We start from the raw sequence: 18,820 nt of genomic DNA on the forward strand, positions 1-18,820 counted from the left end.
ATGCTGTGGATATGACGGTTATTTCAATACTTGGTCCTAATCTGAAACCCACGCCTTGACCTACGGTAGGGTTCGCAACACAGGCACTTATCTAATGCAGTTTTGATTGCATCCGAAAAAGTAAACTATATTCCGTTAGACAAAAACAATTAGAAGCTAATATTGGTTTCTTTCACTGAGTCGATAAGATAAGACAAAGTAACTACGTGTTGAGGCCTTCTGATAACACGGCTGATGTATAGAATGCTGTCAATACGACGATATGCTCTCTTACGACTACAAGTTTTAAAATAAACAACATATTTTTTTCACTCCAAAACATTGTTAGTGCGGTTAAAGTTTAGTGGTGTTCGTGACTCAGTATTGCTGAATCATGTGATGTAATGACTGCAAAGTTAAGTGCAATTTTACATGGATAATGTCAATAAAATTCGGAAAATGCAGGAAAAAGGAGAATAGATGGAATTTGGTGCAAGAGCGCATGGCGCGACGTGGCGCTGGCCTCTACTGCTATCGGTCGTGTTATTGAACGTGAGTTTGTGAACCTTAGCAAATATTACTTTTGATTTCTTGAATAATATTTGCTGAAAACATTTTATTTGACATAATATTGCCATTATCGGTTATGTAACTATTCACTAAGAAGATGTAATCCTTTTAAATGGTTACTCAGCCTATGGAAGTTTACCATGTCATAAGTTACCCTTAGAGATCATTGATTTCAAGTGTCCATGAATTGATATCAATGCTATTGTGACGTCACTCGCTATCGCGACTGAGAAAACACTTAGGTTACTAGATGCACAGGTGTGTGATAAGGAACTGCGTGATTTGTTCGAACGTCACGCGATTTAAGAAGTATCTTAGACGTGTTATTAAAAAGGTGTTTTATTAATAATGCAGGCGCTTGGTATTTAGTGCTTTATTTGTTGCATAGAGGTAGCCTTGAAAGTACATAAGCATTGTCTAACAAAGGCTTTTAAATTTTTTAAAATCTTTGCAAATTCTGCAGCAAATTCTTTCTAGTTTTCCTTGTTTTTTTCCTAATTATCAAAACTAAAGTGCTTGTTAATATTGAATCATTATTTAAATAACTAATTAAGAATAATTGTCAAACAGCTGATGTGGTTTCCCAATTAGTCGTACGTACAGTTAGGTCGGTATGTAGGTAGTGTAGATACATAGGTACTTATTTCAATTTATTAATGGTAGTGACATAGTTACTTATGTATGTAAAGGTATCATGGACGCACTCAGTTGATAGTAAATATAAAATTAAATGAGCATGAGTATAAAAGTCTCGTGAATGGGGAGAGTTGTATGTTTCATTCATTGATTAGGTGCCCATTTTGGAGGTAGGTATTTCACAACTTTTTGATAGAGATCTCTGCAAAACACGTTTAAAGTGATAACAACCTGGTTTTGATGTGATTGTGCCGATGCATGATGCAGAAATAGCCAGAGAAAGATAAGCAGAAATACAGTAAGTAATCACGATAGATTTTAATCAGTCCGAAAAATAGCTTGATCCAGTACATGGGCACTTAGTTCGTTGATTTAGCCTTGAAGTGATTAAAGTATGCACATGTCAATCGCGAAATTACGTTGAACAATGTTATCTCTGCATCACCTTAAGGTTGACTGGAGAGAATGCCCATGGCATTAAGTCCGCCTTTGTAATTGTAAGATTGCATAAAGTTAAATAAATAAACAATAAAATCTGCAAAAGGTGCTCATAATTATTGAACACACCTTAGGTAAGCACTCTGAAAATAAGAACTAGATTATTACAAAGGATTATCAACCAGGTTACTGATAAAATAATGCAATTGGCGTGGTCACCTACTCTGCGCTATAAATGGTCATAAAGCTATCAAGGATTCGATAAGTATTTGCCGTGGACAATATTGGTCGCAATTCAAGAATTAAGACACCGATAGTATAGTTGCAGTAACGACTTGGAACCACGACATTGAGATAGACCTCCCGAACGATACCCCTAACCACGGGTTATCTATCGCCTCTATAAAGTTTATTATCTTTTCAGATCTGCCTGCCGAGTCTCGTGTACGCTTATGGAGTGATATTAGTATATTTGAATGAACTACAAGTGCCAATCTGGCTTGGGCTCTCCACTCCAGCAATTTATATACTCACCTACAATCTTACACGTGAGATTTTTGTAATTTCTTTAAAATCACCATCCTCGTCTAAAATTGGGATGTGTGCTTTGAATGTTCTAATGTTAAAATGTATATTGTCGACTAACGAATAATAAAATATGGTTCCAGAATGTTGGTGCAGGGAAGCAGCAGACTCTTGGGGAGGGCCTGTAGGCTACCGCGTCATGGCGGCTCTGGGCCTAGTCATGGTCGTGGTAAGCCTAATCGTCTGCGCATTCATTCCATTTCGGGCGCAGCCGTTGGTGTACGGAATCCTCGGAGGTAACAACTACCTATCAATAAACTGCTATTTTTTAAACACTGAATGGAGAGATTTCTAACAAATATTTCCTTTGTTCTCTACAGGATTTGGGTCATCACTGATATCAGCTCAAGTGGATGCAGTAGTATTTGACACCTACGACTCGCGACTGGGAATCATCCGAGGCGTATGTTACGCCGGCCAAGCAGTCGGACAGTCTCTTTTCCCGCATATCATAGCAGCACTGATAGACGCATATGGATATTCTTTCTCATACATAGTGCTCGCAGGCATAATCCTTCAGACGTTACCAGCTATTATGTTACTGAGAGTCGACGAAACTGTAAGCAGACCAATTTCTTTCTCGAGATACAGCGATGTTGCCAAAACATACGCGGTATTTAGTAATGAAGGCATGGACAAGAACTTTTACACGACTGAGTTGCAACTACATGACATGAGCCAAAAATGTTGGAAAAGTCCTTCAGATGATAACCTGCACAGGGAACCAGATTTTACTAGTGATTTTGATGACGAGGGCGATATAGTCGCTACAATTACGCCACCACCTAGTCCAGAAGAAAAGAGAAGAAATATATTTGGCGTAGAAATACTTCCAGAAATTCCGGAAGAGAGTGAAGAAAGTGAAAATGAGGAGCCGTCAGAAAAAGATAAGAATTCTACTATGAATAAAAAGCGACTAAGTGTTGCTATCAAGAGACTGAGTACATTAGGCGATAGTTTTGATGATTGTATATCCAAACAAATAAGACGAGATTCGCAAACTGATGGTGACAGTATTGAACACAAGGAGTATTCTGAGGTCGAAGTAACTTATGAGACCGTATCGCCAGTAACAGATATCCAAAGAGAAAAAATATTTAATTCATTTAGTTTTCGTTGTCAGTCTGCCTATGCCAGTATGAGAAGAAGAATATGGATGCCTTCGTATAGAGTTTATACGTTACGAAGAAGACTGACATTTTTCATGTACAACATAAATGATACGTTTATCAAGCCTTTGACGAGATCCTTGACATGTTGGAAGTTTTATCCGTCATTACTGTTGTATTTCTCTCGCCTAAGCTTAACGTCTGTGACAATGGTATCGTTATCAATGATTGCTTCTGAAATGCACCCAAAGATATCAATTTCCGATGCGAACTTCTTAATGACATTATACGGATTTACTTGGATATGTTTCTTGTTGAGTACACCGTGGCTGGCTCAAACGCCCAAAAGGAATTTTAAGTACGTCGCACTCATTGGCTTAATCATTTCATCATTAGGATGCTTTGGTACGTTCCATTTTATTTATTTATACAATTTATATAGTTTGGAAGCATGCTAAATTAAACTAATACTATCTTGTTATCATTTAATCAACCTTACTACCCGGTTGCCTTTCCTATAGGTTTGGCTGTTCCAAATATTTTAAGGCAGGTTAATGGTTAATCAAAGACTGGTTAGTTGTTAAATAAATTGTACCTAAATCCCTTATGTATTTGCACTACTTTTCTATTTTCTTTACTCTTAGTTATCAGACTTCTTTATTTGTTACAGTCTTAGCGGACGCAGACAACCATGACTCTTTCTCTATTGGCTGCGTGATAGCTGGTTTTGGATACGGAGCAATATCTTGTTGCTGGGAGACAGCTGTCCAAGACTTTGTTGGTGCCAGAAAGTGGCCGAAACTTCACAGCCCTCTAGAAACGATCTCGGGTACTCTACTAGCTGTATTTGTATTTGGAATATCTTTCATTGTGGATCATGAAAGAGGATTACAGTTCGCTATGTTTATTTTAGCCATAATATTATCTATTATAAGTTTTCTATGGTTAATAATAGCGGTGACGTATATCTACAGAACGAAATTGAAATCCGTAAGGATAGGAAAACGGTGGATGTTTTAAAATGTTTGAGTTTCGACTCTTTGGTATTGTGGAACAAGTTCTTAAATCATTAAGCTCGTGAGATGCAGTTGTGATATATAACATTAGGCGAATAAGTTATTGTAATGCAAAATAAATCTTAAATTATATTTTATAAATAAGTCTGCTTTTCTTTGTCCTTAAGTAACCCAATATGTATTTGCAGTAATTGCATCTTGGGACGAGAAAGGGCGATACAATACTTAAAAAGTACTGTACCTTTGTGTGCTTAGTATTTAGGGACTATACTGTCATATGTTTTCCATACCTGGTCAAGAGATAATCTTAAGGTCAAGTTGAATACGTGATTATAAATTTTACATTGTAATTTAAGGGATTATAAAATCGAGTTATAAACAATTCCATGTGCGGATATAGATACATACCTCTATGTGGTATATAAATACAGGTATTTGAGAGAAACAATACAATTAGGCTTTATTTAGACAGATATCAAAAAGTGTCGTCAAATGTGGTGCAAGTACGCAGTCCGCATTTTTTTAATGAATCACCTTTCAGAAGAATTCAGAATATTTCCGTATATTATCTACAATGTTGTTATAATATTATGTATGAGTTATGACTACATGTGACTCAAATATTTTATAATGCTGACGTTTGAAAAGAGGAACGTGTCAACAAGGTGTGTTTTTGTGGACTTATTTTCGCCCAGAAAACGCTTTCCCAACAAGAAGCCATAAGTCCAACTTTACCTAATTTATTATAATAGATGATGAGAATGATCTTTTAAATGAACACATTACTTTTCATCACCTCATTTTTCAATAATAAACATGTAAACATGATAAAATTTTGCACACAGTTCAATTTATACCAATCAATCGAGATGAATCTCGTTCCATTTCTGGGTCTCATAAATGCAATTTCGAGAGCACAAATAAACATATTTCTCGAAGAATACTTTATCTTAATAACAATACGTACTGAAAACCCGCAGGAAATAAGGTGTCAACATTATTTGTCTTCTGTCGGCCTAATCTACTTCGTGATGTAAGTAAACGAATCGTTCTTATGTTAACAAAGCTCGTTTTATGCCGTCATTCATATTTGTTGGGAGAAACACAAGACCGACATTCGCGAGAAAACCTCATGAGATAAACGACAAGCGTAAACGAAATTAAAACGACTAGACTTTGCCATGTTTCGAATTAAATTATCGAAGATGGCTTACGAAATGAACGACCTTAAAGGAATTTTATTTCTGGTGAGTGTAAAAGTTTTGTTATATCTATAGAGCAGTCATGAAAAGAATGTTCACCTTAAACAAAGTGCTTTTCTTTTAGGTACTGTTCGCTATGCCAATGGTAGCGCCCCTAAACATAAACTGCCACGGCAAAGCCTTCCACTGCGTCAACTCCACACATTTCATGATATGCGTGGATTTGGGAGGGGGCGTGTCTACAACCATAGATGATTTCGTCATACCATGCCCAGCCACAACAGTGTGCCATGAAGAAAATACTTTTGAGTGTGATTTTCCTAAAATAGAAGTGGTACCTCCACTTCAAGTTCTTGGTGTTTATGAACAAAGTGAAAATAGTGGAACTAATTCAGTGACCGATAGTGTAACAATACCAACGACAACAAGTGATATAATAAGTGAGTTCATAGAAAATATTACTGCAACAACTTTGCCGACACCTGAAGAAGTAAAGCCTGAATTGATATTGGAAGAGCATATTCAACAACCCACGCAAGTTGATAATGGTAATACCACAGACACTAGTTTGCAAGCGACTTCTACTTTTGTTAATAGAACTAATGTCACTACAAGTAATAACCAAACAAATATTAATACAATAATTACTTCAACATCAGCTTATTCTAGCTTTGACAGTGTAACAGAAACTTTGCCTGATAATTTAACCGATGCGGTCACAGGAGCTACTGATTTAATTTCTGTTTTACCAGAAAATGTAACTATTACTACATCAGTACCCGATGTTTCTACTTTAAATTATTTAAATGCTAACATATCTCCTACAAATTACCAAAATGAAACTCAAGAAATAAAACAAGATGTCAATGCTAAAAATTTGACAAATACAATTAATATTGTCCCCGAAGCAAACAGCAATAAATCTGTTCAAAACCTTACAAAATCAAATTCTACTACTGAAAGTTTAACAAAAAGTTCCATTTATATAGTATCCACTGAGAGTGTGAATATTTCGGAATCAGTTACGGAAGGTGGAATCGTCCAAACTACGACTGATATGTCTTCACTAGGATTGGTGGATTTAATTTTAGGCACCCAGACCACAAATGCTATCATGGATACTGCGAACAATAGTACAAGTAATTTTGATAACGATGTAACAACAGTGGACCCATACACTAAGCAAGACACCAATGATAGTGGTAGTACATTATTTTCAAAAGCCGCTATGCCTACAGAAACAATATTAACGGACATGCTTATTTCTAATGAGCAAATAAGCACGACTCCTTCAATAAATACGAATTTAGAAGCTTTAAATAATACTGACATAAATTACAATTCTTCTACGGAATTTAATTTTAGTGATCAGATTACAACAACTGAAAACGTTCCAGAAATTTCTACAACTGCTACACAATTCTTCGATTTACAACAGGAGACAGTTTCAAGAACGCAAATATCTACGACTCCAACTTTTGTTGAAGTTCCCACCACCATTGACCAAACTAAGGAAATAATTTCAACTGAAGATTTACCAATAGTCTTTAATAATAATTCGTATCAGATAAATACTGATAAAAACCAATCATTACTATCAGAAAACAATAAGAGCGATGTTATAAATACTACTGAAATGATAAAGACCCAATTCGGTGTTTCAAGTACAGAGCCAACTTTGTTTCTGTCAACTAGTGCTAAATATCCTGCAATTGAGACGCCCACTGCAGAAAAGCCTCTACAAGTATCACGTAATGAAGTCTCACCGCATGTTATAAAAGTAACAAATGAGTCATCAGTTACTGAGGGCCCGTACATTACTATTAATGAGCCTAAAACAGACATTGTTCAGAACAATACAATTTTATTAATTTCTACAACTACATTCCCAAATACGGTTCCAGAAGCCGCATTAGTCACAGAAGATAACCCTATGTTTTCAACACAGTTCACTGAACTAATAAGAAAGTCACCAGTAACAGACATGCCCCATACTCTTGTGAATATGCCCAAGCAAGAAACTGTTAAGAACACTTCACCTGTTCTAAGTAAAACAACAGAGACCGCAAATGATATGAGGTCAAATTCAGCCACAGAAGCAAGAGATAACTTTGTATTTTCAAAACAGTTCACAGAAGTATCAAATAAACCTACGAAAAAAACTATTCAAAATAACATAGATATTACAATGGATAAAATAGAGATCGCTAATGATGTGATGATTAATACAGCCACAGAAGCAGTAGATTCCTCTATGCTTTCAACGCAGCTTACTGAAGCAACAAAAACGTTCCAAGTAACAGTAAAGCCTACTCTTGTGAATGAACCCAAGCCAGAGACTGTTGAAAACGATACAGTTGTCACAATAAGTACTACAGAGGCAGCAAATGATGTGACGTCAAATTCAGCCACAGAAGCAATGGTTAACTCTATGTTTTCAATACAATTTACCGATGTCCCTAATAAGTCACCAGTAACAGGCAAACCTCCTATAGTAAATGAACCCAAGAAAGACATTATTGAAAACAAAACAGATGTCACAATGAATCCGTCAGATGTCTCAAATAATGAGAGGACGAATTCAGCCTCAGGAGCAGTAGATTATTCTACGTTATCAACACAATTTATCCAAGTCACTAATAAGTCCCCAGTAACCGACAAACCTAACACTGTTAATGAATCCAAGCGGACAACTGTTGAGAACAATTCAGTTTTAAAAACAACGGCTTCTTATGACACAAAGCTAACTTCAGTCACAGAACTCATAAATATTTCGACAGATACAGAGTCCCCTAATATTGTTAATGAACCCAAGCATGACACTTATGTTATGAAGAAATATTCAGACACAGAAGCCAAAATTAACTCCACATTTTCTGTACATTTAAATGAAGCAACCAATGAGTCACCGGTAGCAGATTACATAGATATTAGGAATGGGTCTAATCAAGATGGTGCTGAAAACAATCAACTTATAATAATTCACACAACAACAGTTTCTGGTATCCTTAAGAAAGAATCAGTAAAAAATGCCACGGATAGTTCCGCATTTTCTAATCATTTTACTACAACTGAGTCACCAGTAACAGCCTATCCTAATATTGTTGATGGACTTCAGCAAGTAATTATTGAAAGCAGTACAGTTTTATCGGCCTCTACAACAACGGCTCCTAATGACATAGGATCAAATCCTCATACTATCAAGCAAAATATTGTTGTAAGTGATAGACTTTTGACAAGTTACGCAACGGCTCCTGAAAGCGTGAGGATAGAATCAGTCAAAGAAGCCAAAGATAATTCTGAATTTTCTTTAGTGACAACTGAGTCGATCTATCCTAGTAATATCGCTGTACGCAAGCAAACAATTGTTGATAATAGTAAAATTTTGATGATTCATACAACTACAGCTCCTGATATCGTGATGAAGAAATCGGATACAGGGGCCATAGATAATTCTGCAGATTTTGCACATTCAAATGTTAATGAACCCAAGAAAGAGAGTGTTAATACAAGTGCAATTTCACCAATATATACAACATCGGCTAACAATTACGGTACAGAACCCAATGTCAAGGACTCAACAACAGTATCAGATCTGGTTACAAATGAACCAGCAGGACTGATAACTGAAAAGAATACACGTATCGACCATGTAACAGCTAAAATAGGAAAAACTAACCAAGAAAATATAACTACGGATTTCACGAATCCTCCGAAGAATTTAGAGACGACTACGTTAGGGCAGGTTTCTACTACTAATGAAAGGGTCGCCACATTCCAAGATGCAGTTGCAACCACTGCCAATGAAAATAATTTAAAAAATAGTGTGTCTAAACTATTTCGACTCAAAGTTGCCGACATCAATAAACCTAATAATATTGCATTTGTAAATAAGGATATTGGCACCGCTTCTAATACGGCCATGAATCCTGACGCATTACCAATAATAAATCTACACGAAATGCCTTCTTCAAATAAGTTTGTGGGTGCACCTACCAGTAGCTTGCCAGAAATCGTCGATACAGTTTCTAGAAAAGATTCCACAAAGGTGTATGAAAAACTATTAATGGATGGCCCACAAAATGCTGATATTAATGGACACGCTACGACGGAGTACGTACCCGAAACTAGTACTACACATGCCATAGATGGTATCGATTATACTAACATTAAAAAAATATCGAGTTTTGGGGTGAATACACAATCTATTATCAGCGTGACTACTGAAACAGCGTTTGCATCCCTTGGAACATCTGTTGATTGGAGTGTGTCAGATAAGACGGACAGAGTCAATACGGAAACAGTACTTTCTGAAATTTCTACCAAAACTGATACTGAACCGACAAGGTATACAACCGATAAAATTGCATCATCAACAGTAATAAACAATACAGATAAAAGTATCAAGATAGTGTCAGAATCCGATTTAGTGAATTCCTCATATGCAATACCAAGTAGGAAGTTGGAACCATCGAATTTAAATCCATTATTATCGCCTGATTATATAAAAACAACAAGGCCACAAGACTCAAGCATTTACATCACAACCTCTGATTATAATCCTGCGGATTTCACTCAAGTTGAGCAGCCGATATCGAAGAAGTTTGAAGTTTTACAACAGAAACCGACAACGATTGTGGATTTATTAAAGTCTGTAACTAATACGTATACATTACCAACGGTAAAAGAAAAAACTGCTAATATTAACCGCGTGTCAGTGACTGAGGCAACACTGCCCAGAGACACAGTCTTCAAAGGGATAAATCCAACAAATCAAGATTTTAATTACGTGACTGAAAAAAATATCATTTACGTTCCCTCGCAGGACCCAATATTAAGTAAATTAAACAAAATACCTAAAGTGGATCCTCAATCTTCAATAAATAAAGGTATGGCTAGCAAAACTATTTTGCCTAAAACATTTAAGACAAATGTGATAGGAAACAACGATATGATAATAACTGACGCTAGTATATTTACAATGAGTTCAACATCACCGGTACCAGCAGAAAATAACTTAAAAATAAATAAAGAATTGCCAATTTCAAGTCCAAAACCAACGGAGACAAGAACAACAGAATATTATAGTGTAAAGCCAGTGCTACCAATAACAGAAGTTCCATTTGTTAAAACCACTACTGTTGCCAGTCAACCACGCAAAATTGCAACCCAAACTATACCTAAATTAGTTGGTGAAACCAACAGTGATATACTCAAAACTACAGATTTTCCAAAATTAACGATTCAGATAGAAAATAACAAGTCTACCCGGTCGATAACAGGCAAAACAACTGAAACGGTCAATTTAGTAACGGAACCAGATTCAATGGTAGAAACTATCAAGGTGGAAGCAATTCCGAACCCAGTTATTTCTTACACTCTTACAGACAATAAGTCGACTGATGGAATTAAAACAGGGAAAAGCAAAATTGATCATGAAAGCATAGTAATTGGAAATGTTTACAAAAATAATGGAGCATCTAAAACCACTGATTTTAAGTTACTAGAGGACAATTCTAAAGTAGAAGCTCTAAATCCAAAAAGTGATTGGATAAAATCAGATATCGACGTGGATATCGCCAAAATAAAAGAAACATCTATTGAAGACACCACTAAGTCATCAGGCTTCGCATCCAAATCAGGTCCTGCAATTAAGACGTTATTACCGATACCTACCGCAACCGTACTGGTTAGGCCTAAGGTAAATCAAACAGCCAATTCCATTCAGCTCTCATCGGTAGCAATTCATCCTACAATTGCGACTCAAATCGAGTCAACCATTCCCAAAACAGAACCGAAACCTATCACTAAAGAAAATCAAAAAACAGTGACAAATGCTTTCATAACAGCAAATAATAACACTTCAGATGGGGAATTACAATTCCAAGAACCTTTAAGAAATACGACTGATAGTTATCACATGAATAATGCAAAAGCAAACGTTACTACATCATATCATAAGTTATCACTTCAAAACAATACGTTCAATGACGATTTAGCAGAACATTTAATATCAACGAATCACACTATTACGACAGAAGTACAAAATCATTTGAATGAAAGTGATAAACAAAGTAATAAAACTAATTATTCAGTAACGTCAAATATAACGAGTACGCTCTATCAAAACATTACTGCTTTAAAAATAAATTCAGGAGATAAAGGCAATAGTTCTATTTCCGTATCTACTCCACAAGTTTTTAGTTGTTTAAATCGTACTCGCGGTAAATACTCTGATAAAAGAGATTGTAGAAAATTCTATACTTGTATAGGCAATCTCCAGCCTATGATAGGAACTTGTCCAAACAACACCGTGTTTAGCGAAATTAATAAACAGTGTACGAGAAATTTATCGCATTGCGTGCGAAACAATCAGTTCCGATGTTTATTAGAGGGAAGGTTTAGTGACTTCTTCAAAGATAATATTTATTACATTTGTGTTAAAAATAATATCCATGGTTTTATCCGGTATAAACTAAAATGCCAGAGTGGTTATCATTTAAACAAGGAAACAGTTAAATGCGAAAAAGACGAAGAGATATCAACTCAATCAGCATCTTCTATTAGCGAAGCAAATAATGAAGAGAGTACTACAGTCAAAATTAAAACTGATAAAATTACCAAAACAGCTTTTGAATGTGAGAGTGAAGGTAAATTTCCATACGATAAGGATTGCAAAAAATATTACGTTTGTACTAAAATTAAAAGTGATTATCAATGGAAAATCAAGAAATGTCCCACTGACGAAGTGTACGATAAAAAGAAGAAAAAGTGCGTAGAATCTGATAGCGGGGAATGTTAATTGTTCAAATACAGGATTACTTTATTTTTGAAGTATTTCAAGCTTGTCCGTCTTATGTAGATATTGTAAAATAAACTAATGTATTTTTAAATTTACTTTAATTGATTTAACCTTAAGTTTTTTTTTTATATAAAATAAATGTACCTGTTTACAACTTATATATTTACATAAATGCAGATCTTTTATTTTCTCCAAACAGTAAATACTGCAGGCGTGTATTCAGTCTTCGTGTGATGAAGTATTGATTGTATAGTTACATTCGTGGTCTTCGGGATGGTGCGCCGCTGTCTACGATGAACTGGTCCTCATCATCTCTTTCTAAGGTGACGCAGAAATTATTAGAAAATATTGTGCATCGAATTGATGATTCACCTCTCACAGGTCGTGGAGGGCAGAAATACGTTACAGTATTGGGAGTATCCTCTTGTGTCACTCTAAACTTATAATTCTTGCATTCGATAGGCATGGGTCGCTGTCCTGAGAATCGATTGCTCAAGCTTTGTTTGTCATCGCTAAACAGGGGATCCTTTCGGTTATCAGATCCAAACAATTCGGGATTCGTTTTCGTAGAGTTGCTTACGGGACACTTGTATTTTTGTGGTGATGTGCAAGTTCTGGTAAATCCGTTAAAAATTGTATTTCCTGAACACTTGAAGTTTATGCCTTGGAAACGACTTCCATTGGGGACGCAGAGGATGTATCCTTTACATCCTGGGACGTTGGGATTAGCGATTCTTTCGTTTCGATGGCAGCGGAGGCTTCTGGTTAACGCTGGGTCAATGAAGTTGATGGCATCTTCGCAAACCGAAGTGGACTCTTCGTTGCAGAAAGTTCCGAGTGGACAGACAAACGCAGGTCCAACTAATTTAGTTCCTTCACATATTCTCACCCTATTGTTTCGTTCGCACGTGAACCCGTACTGACCACATTCATAGTTCGGGTTTAGATAATACGCTTCTGTTAAGCTGGAGAAGAGGGATATCTGAAAGATAAAAATATGATTCTATAGTTCAAATTATACTCCGTGCTAAGTTATAAGGATATATATTACTTTTCCCTCGTGCCTACACACGTGAAAACAACAATCTCGCATGACTTTTTCGGTAAATCGTCGTAATCTCAAACTCAAATAACATAATCCCAGTTTACATTTCGAATGGAAAAACAGGATTCCTCAGCAACACTAGACTATCACTTTATCAGTGTAAAAAAAAATAAGATAGCTCGTAATATTTTATTGCGTGTCATAATTTTTATATTGAAGGTGAAGATCGAGTAAAAGACAAATTCTTCTATAAAGAACACACAGCGTGTTACTGGGATGTTTGTTTCACCATTTAAGGATAGCCGTTAGAATCTTTATTATCGAAAATTATTCACCCTAGTGGACATTAAATGTATTAGCTGAATAAATAATGAAGAAAAGTACTTACCGCTAACAAAGCTTTAATAAGTTGTGCACTAAACATTTTGAATTTTGACCACAGTGTCCTATGTTGCTTTTCTGAAGTTCGGAACACGACTAACGGGCAATAACTACTTTCTTTGTGCTACGTGAAGAGTCAATTAGCGTATTTCACACCTCTGGGTAATGTGGAGAAATGGGTGACACATTGTCACGGATACCTTGACAAATTCGAGTGTTTTTAACGGTACTCGTTTGTATGGGGGCTTCGAAGTAGGCGACAGTGATAAATGATATCTTTGTTTTGTGACATTTTTGTATATATGGATGACCTGTTTTTAGGGTGTGGGAATTCGTTTAGTAAGTTTTCAACACTATTGGAATCTTAGAGTTTTCGCAGTCCTGGGTAGCAGCGTCTTAAACTACTTTTCTTAAGCTCCATCCTTAAAAAGGGGCATTTTCACATCCAAATAGTCGGTGTTGCTTCAATGACTATTTACTACTTTTTTCCGTCCTCAAGCTAAGATCAGCTGACCGTACTCTTTAACAGGTGTGATATATTAATAACATGTACTTACTTACTGGTTTAGTCAAACAAATATATCACTTGCATTTTTCACTATGCGTCATGTGTAACGGCAATGGGATCTATACTTGGAAACATTACTGTGTAAACAGTACCTACTATGTTCTAAGTATTTACCTACCGATTGTAATTTGTAGTATGATAACTGTCAGTGACAGTGTAAATTTATTTATTTTTTTTTTTATTTTATGTATCTGGTTCACCAACAATTGTTTATACAAGAAACAAGAACTTACGAGCTAGTACAGTAGAATAGCGGTTGTACAACAATTACTTATAGGTAAACTCAACATTTCAGTATAGACATGCACGTAATTACTAATTTACAAGTACAGTGAAATTAAATAAGCCAAACAGTATATATAAAAGTGATAATGTACATAATTACAAAAGGAAGAAAGCGATAAAAGTTAACAAATTTAAAACAACATCAATTGACATTACAATAAATTATCATCAATAAAAAATAATAAGTACGAACAGAAAAACTAATACAGAAAAACTAAAAACTGTCAGAATTCAGTCAGGCCCGAGAGAATAGACTTTTTACTTTTGTGTGAATGCAAGTCGAGTCTATCGCTACAGCCATTGATGACCTTACAGAGCCTTGCGCAGGGAGAATTAGCGCCCAAAACTGTTTTTCGCTGGGGTGCATACAAGGGTGTGATAGGACTGCGTGGAATTCTCGACGGCACACGAAGCCTAAACAGAGCCAGCAGCTGAGATGACTCAATTTTGTGAGAAAAAATTTTGCACGCAAAAATAGCATCATTGAGTTTACGACGCGTATCTAAAGATTTCATTCTGAAATACTTCAATCTCTCCTCATAAGAACGTATTTTTTTGACTAGGCCATTTGAAAACGCTAAATGCCAAAGAAAACGTTTTTGAACCCGCTCGAGTCGCAAAGAATGCACGGCATAGTGAGGTCGCCATATCACACTACAGTACTCTAAAATACTCCGGATTAAACTATTGTACAGTAATATTTTTGTGCTATTGTTTTTGAATGATCTGCAAGTTCGTAAGACAAATCCCATCATTTTGGAAGCTTTTTTGGTTATGGAGTTGACATGTGGTACGAATGTTAATTTTTTGTCATATATTACACCGAGATCACGCATGGTATCAGCTTCTTTTAAAACAATGCCGTTAATTAAGTATTCAGATGCAACAACATTTTTCGCATTTTTTCTTGTAAATGTCATTTGGTGACACTTTTTAACATTTAGGTGCATACAATTTTTATGACACCATTCAACAAGCCTATCAAGATCACTCTGAAGTGCTTTAACATCATCAGGACCAGTAATTATCTTAACAGCTTTTAAGTCATCAGCGTACATAAATATCTCAGAGTGATGGAAACAATTGGAAATGTCATTAATAAAATAATTAAATAAAACCGGACCCAAATGCGAACCCTGAGGAACTCCGGAAGTGACTCCCCTGAGAGATGATTGATAGCCATTAACCGCAACAAAAAAGTATCTTTGCTGCAAATATGAATTCAACCATTGTAACATTAAACCAGATATACCGTAAGCGTGCATTTTTGAAACTAGAATATTGTGTGAGACTTTGTCGAACGCTTTACTAAAATCTGTATAGATAACGTCAGCTTGTTGACCGGAATCTACCGCAGCTATTAACATTTCAGTGAATGGCACTAGATTAGTACTGGTGGAGCGTTGTTTTACAAACCCATGCTGATTTTCATTTAAGTATAGTTTAAGATGGTTATGTACATATGGGCAAACTAGTGATTCAATAATTTTTGAAAATGCTGATAAAATCGAGATAGGTCTGTAGTTAGATACAATTTCTGTTTCGTCTGATTTATAAACAGGAACAATCTTAGCTATTTTCCACTCTGAAGGAAATGTACCGGTACACAACGACTTATTATAAATTAACATAAGAGGAAAAGCTAATTCAGATGAACACATTGCTATAAATTTAGGGGGTATACCATCCGGACCTGCACCTTTATTAGTATCAATGTTTTTTAATTTAGTGTGTATGGTTTCGAGGTCTAAAAAGAGTTTATTAAATTCTAAGCTGTAATTTTCCAGCATCTGTAACTCTGCTGACTTGTGTTCATTGGAATCATTCATGTTAGGGCTATATACGGAAGAGAAATGGGTAGCAAAGAGATCACAGATAACAGTCGGATCCGACGAGCTCATGTTACCATCCGACATGGTGTTTGGAAATACACTGGCTCCTCCCCTTTTACTTTTAACGAATGTCCAAAAGAGTTTGGGATTTCTCAGAAGGTCTTGTTCTATTTTTTTTGTGTAATCATTGTAACAATTAGTGGCCACTCTATCGCATTGCTTTCCGATAAATTTCATTTCAATGGCATCTAGTGGGTTTTTATATTTATTGAAACGCTGCCTAATTTTGTTTTTTTTATTTAAAAGTTTTATTAAATAGCGACTAAACCACGGTGGGTACTTTTGACATTTAGGCACACTAAAGGGTACATATTTTACAATGGCTGTATTCAAAATTGCATAAAATACCTTGACCATTTCATTCACATCGCTTAGTTCCTGAAATAACTCATCCCATTTCTGTTCCTTTAAATATTCCCGAATAGACAGATAATCAGCTTTGTGAAAATTACGCTTTTTGTACACTTTGTTATAAGGTAATCCAGCTTGTTTATTGAAATACATAATAATTTCAATAGGCGGATGGTGACTATCAATAATACTCAAAGGAGTCATGCACTCATTTACACTTGTTACTGGATTTGTTGAGAGGACCAAATCTAAAATGCGACCCGCAGTGTTTGTGACGTAGTTGAATTGATTGAGTTTGTTAACAAGAACAAAGTCAATCAAAACATCAGTCATGATTGAATTTGACTGAGATACGTGCTTATCTAATTTCCAGTCTATTTTGCCTAGGTTGAAATCACCAATTATATTAATGTGTGAATTTTGAATTTGTTCAATGACTGAGTTGCAGTTATCCAAAAATGATTCCAAGGAGAACCGTCCCACTGGGGGTGGCAAGTAAACCGCACAGAATACAATACGACTAATGTCACGTGACCCTGGCTTTTCTATGATCACCCACAAATCCTCGCAGCTACTTTCCCAATTAGAAATGCGTTTGGATTTCAGATAATTCCTGACAGCGATCAGGACGCCTCCGCCCTCCCTACGACCTCGAGCACAGTTTTCCCTATCCCTTCTGTAAACTACATACCTATTATCAAAAAGCTCTCCATCCAATACTGAATTATTAAGCCAGGTTTCAGTGAGGATGATCACATCGTAATTGTTGCAGCGGATGTTACGATAAAATGTGTGAGTTTTAGTCCTCAGGCCTCGACAGTTCTGGTAATAAATTTGCAGATTATTGAATTTACAGTAAATTATTTACAAATACAAGACAACGAAATCAGAATATATAAATATGTTTAAATGTGAATGTTGCCTCAGACCAATTTGCTCAAAGTGTCCGAGTTCTTTATGTGAAAGTGCTCTGCATTGTCATCCTTTTTGACGTAGATCCTGCCGCTCCTTACCCACACGTACTTGTATCCTACCTCCCTTGCCCTGATCCTCGTAGCCGCGTGGAGAGATTTGTTACTTGCTGACAGATGTTCAGTTACATAAACCGGGGTTTTGCTACCGCCGATGCCGAGATCAGAGCTGTTAAGTTTATTGTCCTTATTCTTTTTGTTGTAATTTATGACCGCAGCTAAGAGCTGATCCCGTACTCTTGGGTTCGCGAGCTGGACAACAATTGATCTCGGGCGGGGACTAGAGGTGTTGAGCTTGGCAACACGAGTTACATGTGCTATATCGTTATCCTTTAGGACACAGCCGACCACTGAACCAAGTTGCTTTGTTACTGTATACAAGTTTTCCTGCTTGTGCTCGGGCAAACACTGGAGTTCAAGGTTGTTTGATCTAGCTTGCTGTTCAAGATAATTCAACTTGAAAGTAAGATCTGCTACTGTACTCTTTAGTTGCACATTTTCATTATTTAGGGATTTTAAGGTATTCTTTATCGTCACATGTTCAGTGTTCAGCTCATCAAAAACCTCCGTATGAAATGTAAGGGCAGTCTTCAGCTCATCCATGTCTTTTTTTATAGGTTCGAGTTTGCTGTTGATGAAACTGACAATTGTGCTTTTAAATTCCTTGAGTATTACATCACAATGTTTCATGACGACCTCTTCCACAATGGATCGCACCTCCTCTGCAGTGACGGATTTTACTTCCGGGGGAGAGTTTAATGCCGGGCGTTTGCTACCCCTCGTGGAAGACACATTACGAATCGGAGTGCAATCTTTTTTCATTGATTTAGGCAGGAGACTTAGACATTCCGGACATTTCCAGTTGCGATATTCATCTGACTCGCTATCAATCGGGGGAAGAGTAAGACAGTGGAAATGAAATAATTTATTGCATTTAACGCAATTTGACGACGTAAACAGTGCACTCTCAACAGTTACGCACTGGTTTAC

General features: G+C 36.2%; 3 protein-coding genes and 1 long non-coding RNA gene across 4 annotated transcripts; 2 read left to right on the top strand and 2 right to left on the bottom strand.

Moving 5' to 3' along the window:
- Positions 1-222: 222 nt before the first annotated feature.
- On the top strand, positions 223-4,478 carry LOC110371809 (uncharacterized). The gene is made up of 5 exons (XM_021328208.3): positions 223-531; positions 2,048-2,171; positions 2,292-2,444; positions 2,529-3,722; positions 3,988-4,478. The coding sequence occupies exons 1-5, from the start codon at positions 460-462 to the stop codon at positions 4,335-4,337; spliced, it is 1,893 nt and encodes a 630-aa protein (XP_021183883.3). The 5' UTR covers positions 223-459; the 3' UTR covers positions 4,338-4,478.
- Positions 4,479-5,372: 894 nt separating this feature from the next.
- Positions 5,373-12,465, top strand: LOC126054622 (mucin-2). The gene is made up of 2 exons (XM_049840875.2): positions 5,373-5,580; positions 5,660-12,465. The coding sequence occupies exons 1-2, from the start codon at positions 5,515-5,517 to the stop codon at positions 12,335-12,337; spliced, it is 6,744 nt and encodes a 2,247-aa protein (XP_049696832.2). The 5' UTR covers positions 5,373-5,514; the 3' UTR covers positions 12,338-12,465.
- On the bottom strand, positions 11,707-13,991 carry LOC110371830 (uncharacterized). The gene is made up of 2 exons (XR_010276865.1): positions 13,771-13,991; positions 11,707-13,319 (listed from the first exon to the last, which is right to left on the bottom strand). It is a non-coding gene; the product is annotated as an uncharacterized LOC110371830 (long non-coding RNA).
- A 3,791-nt stretch (positions 13,992-17,782) lies between these two features.
- LOC135117403 (uncharacterized) lies at positions 17,783-18,652 on the bottom strand. Its single transcript, XM_064036626.1, has one exon. It carries the CDS (start codon positions 18,650-18,652, stop codon positions 17,783-17,785), a length of 870 nt encoding a protein of 289 aa, XP_063892696.1.
- Positions 18,653-18,820: the final 168 nt, after the last annotated feature.

Source organism: Helicoverpa armigera, chromosome 10, assembly GCF_030705265.1.
Source record: "Helicoverpa armigera isolate CAAS_96S chromosome 10, ASM3070526v1, whole genome shotgun sequence".
Taxonomy (NCBI): Eukaryota; Metazoa; Arthropoda; class Insecta; order Lepidoptera; family Noctuidae; genus Helicoverpa; species Helicoverpa armigera.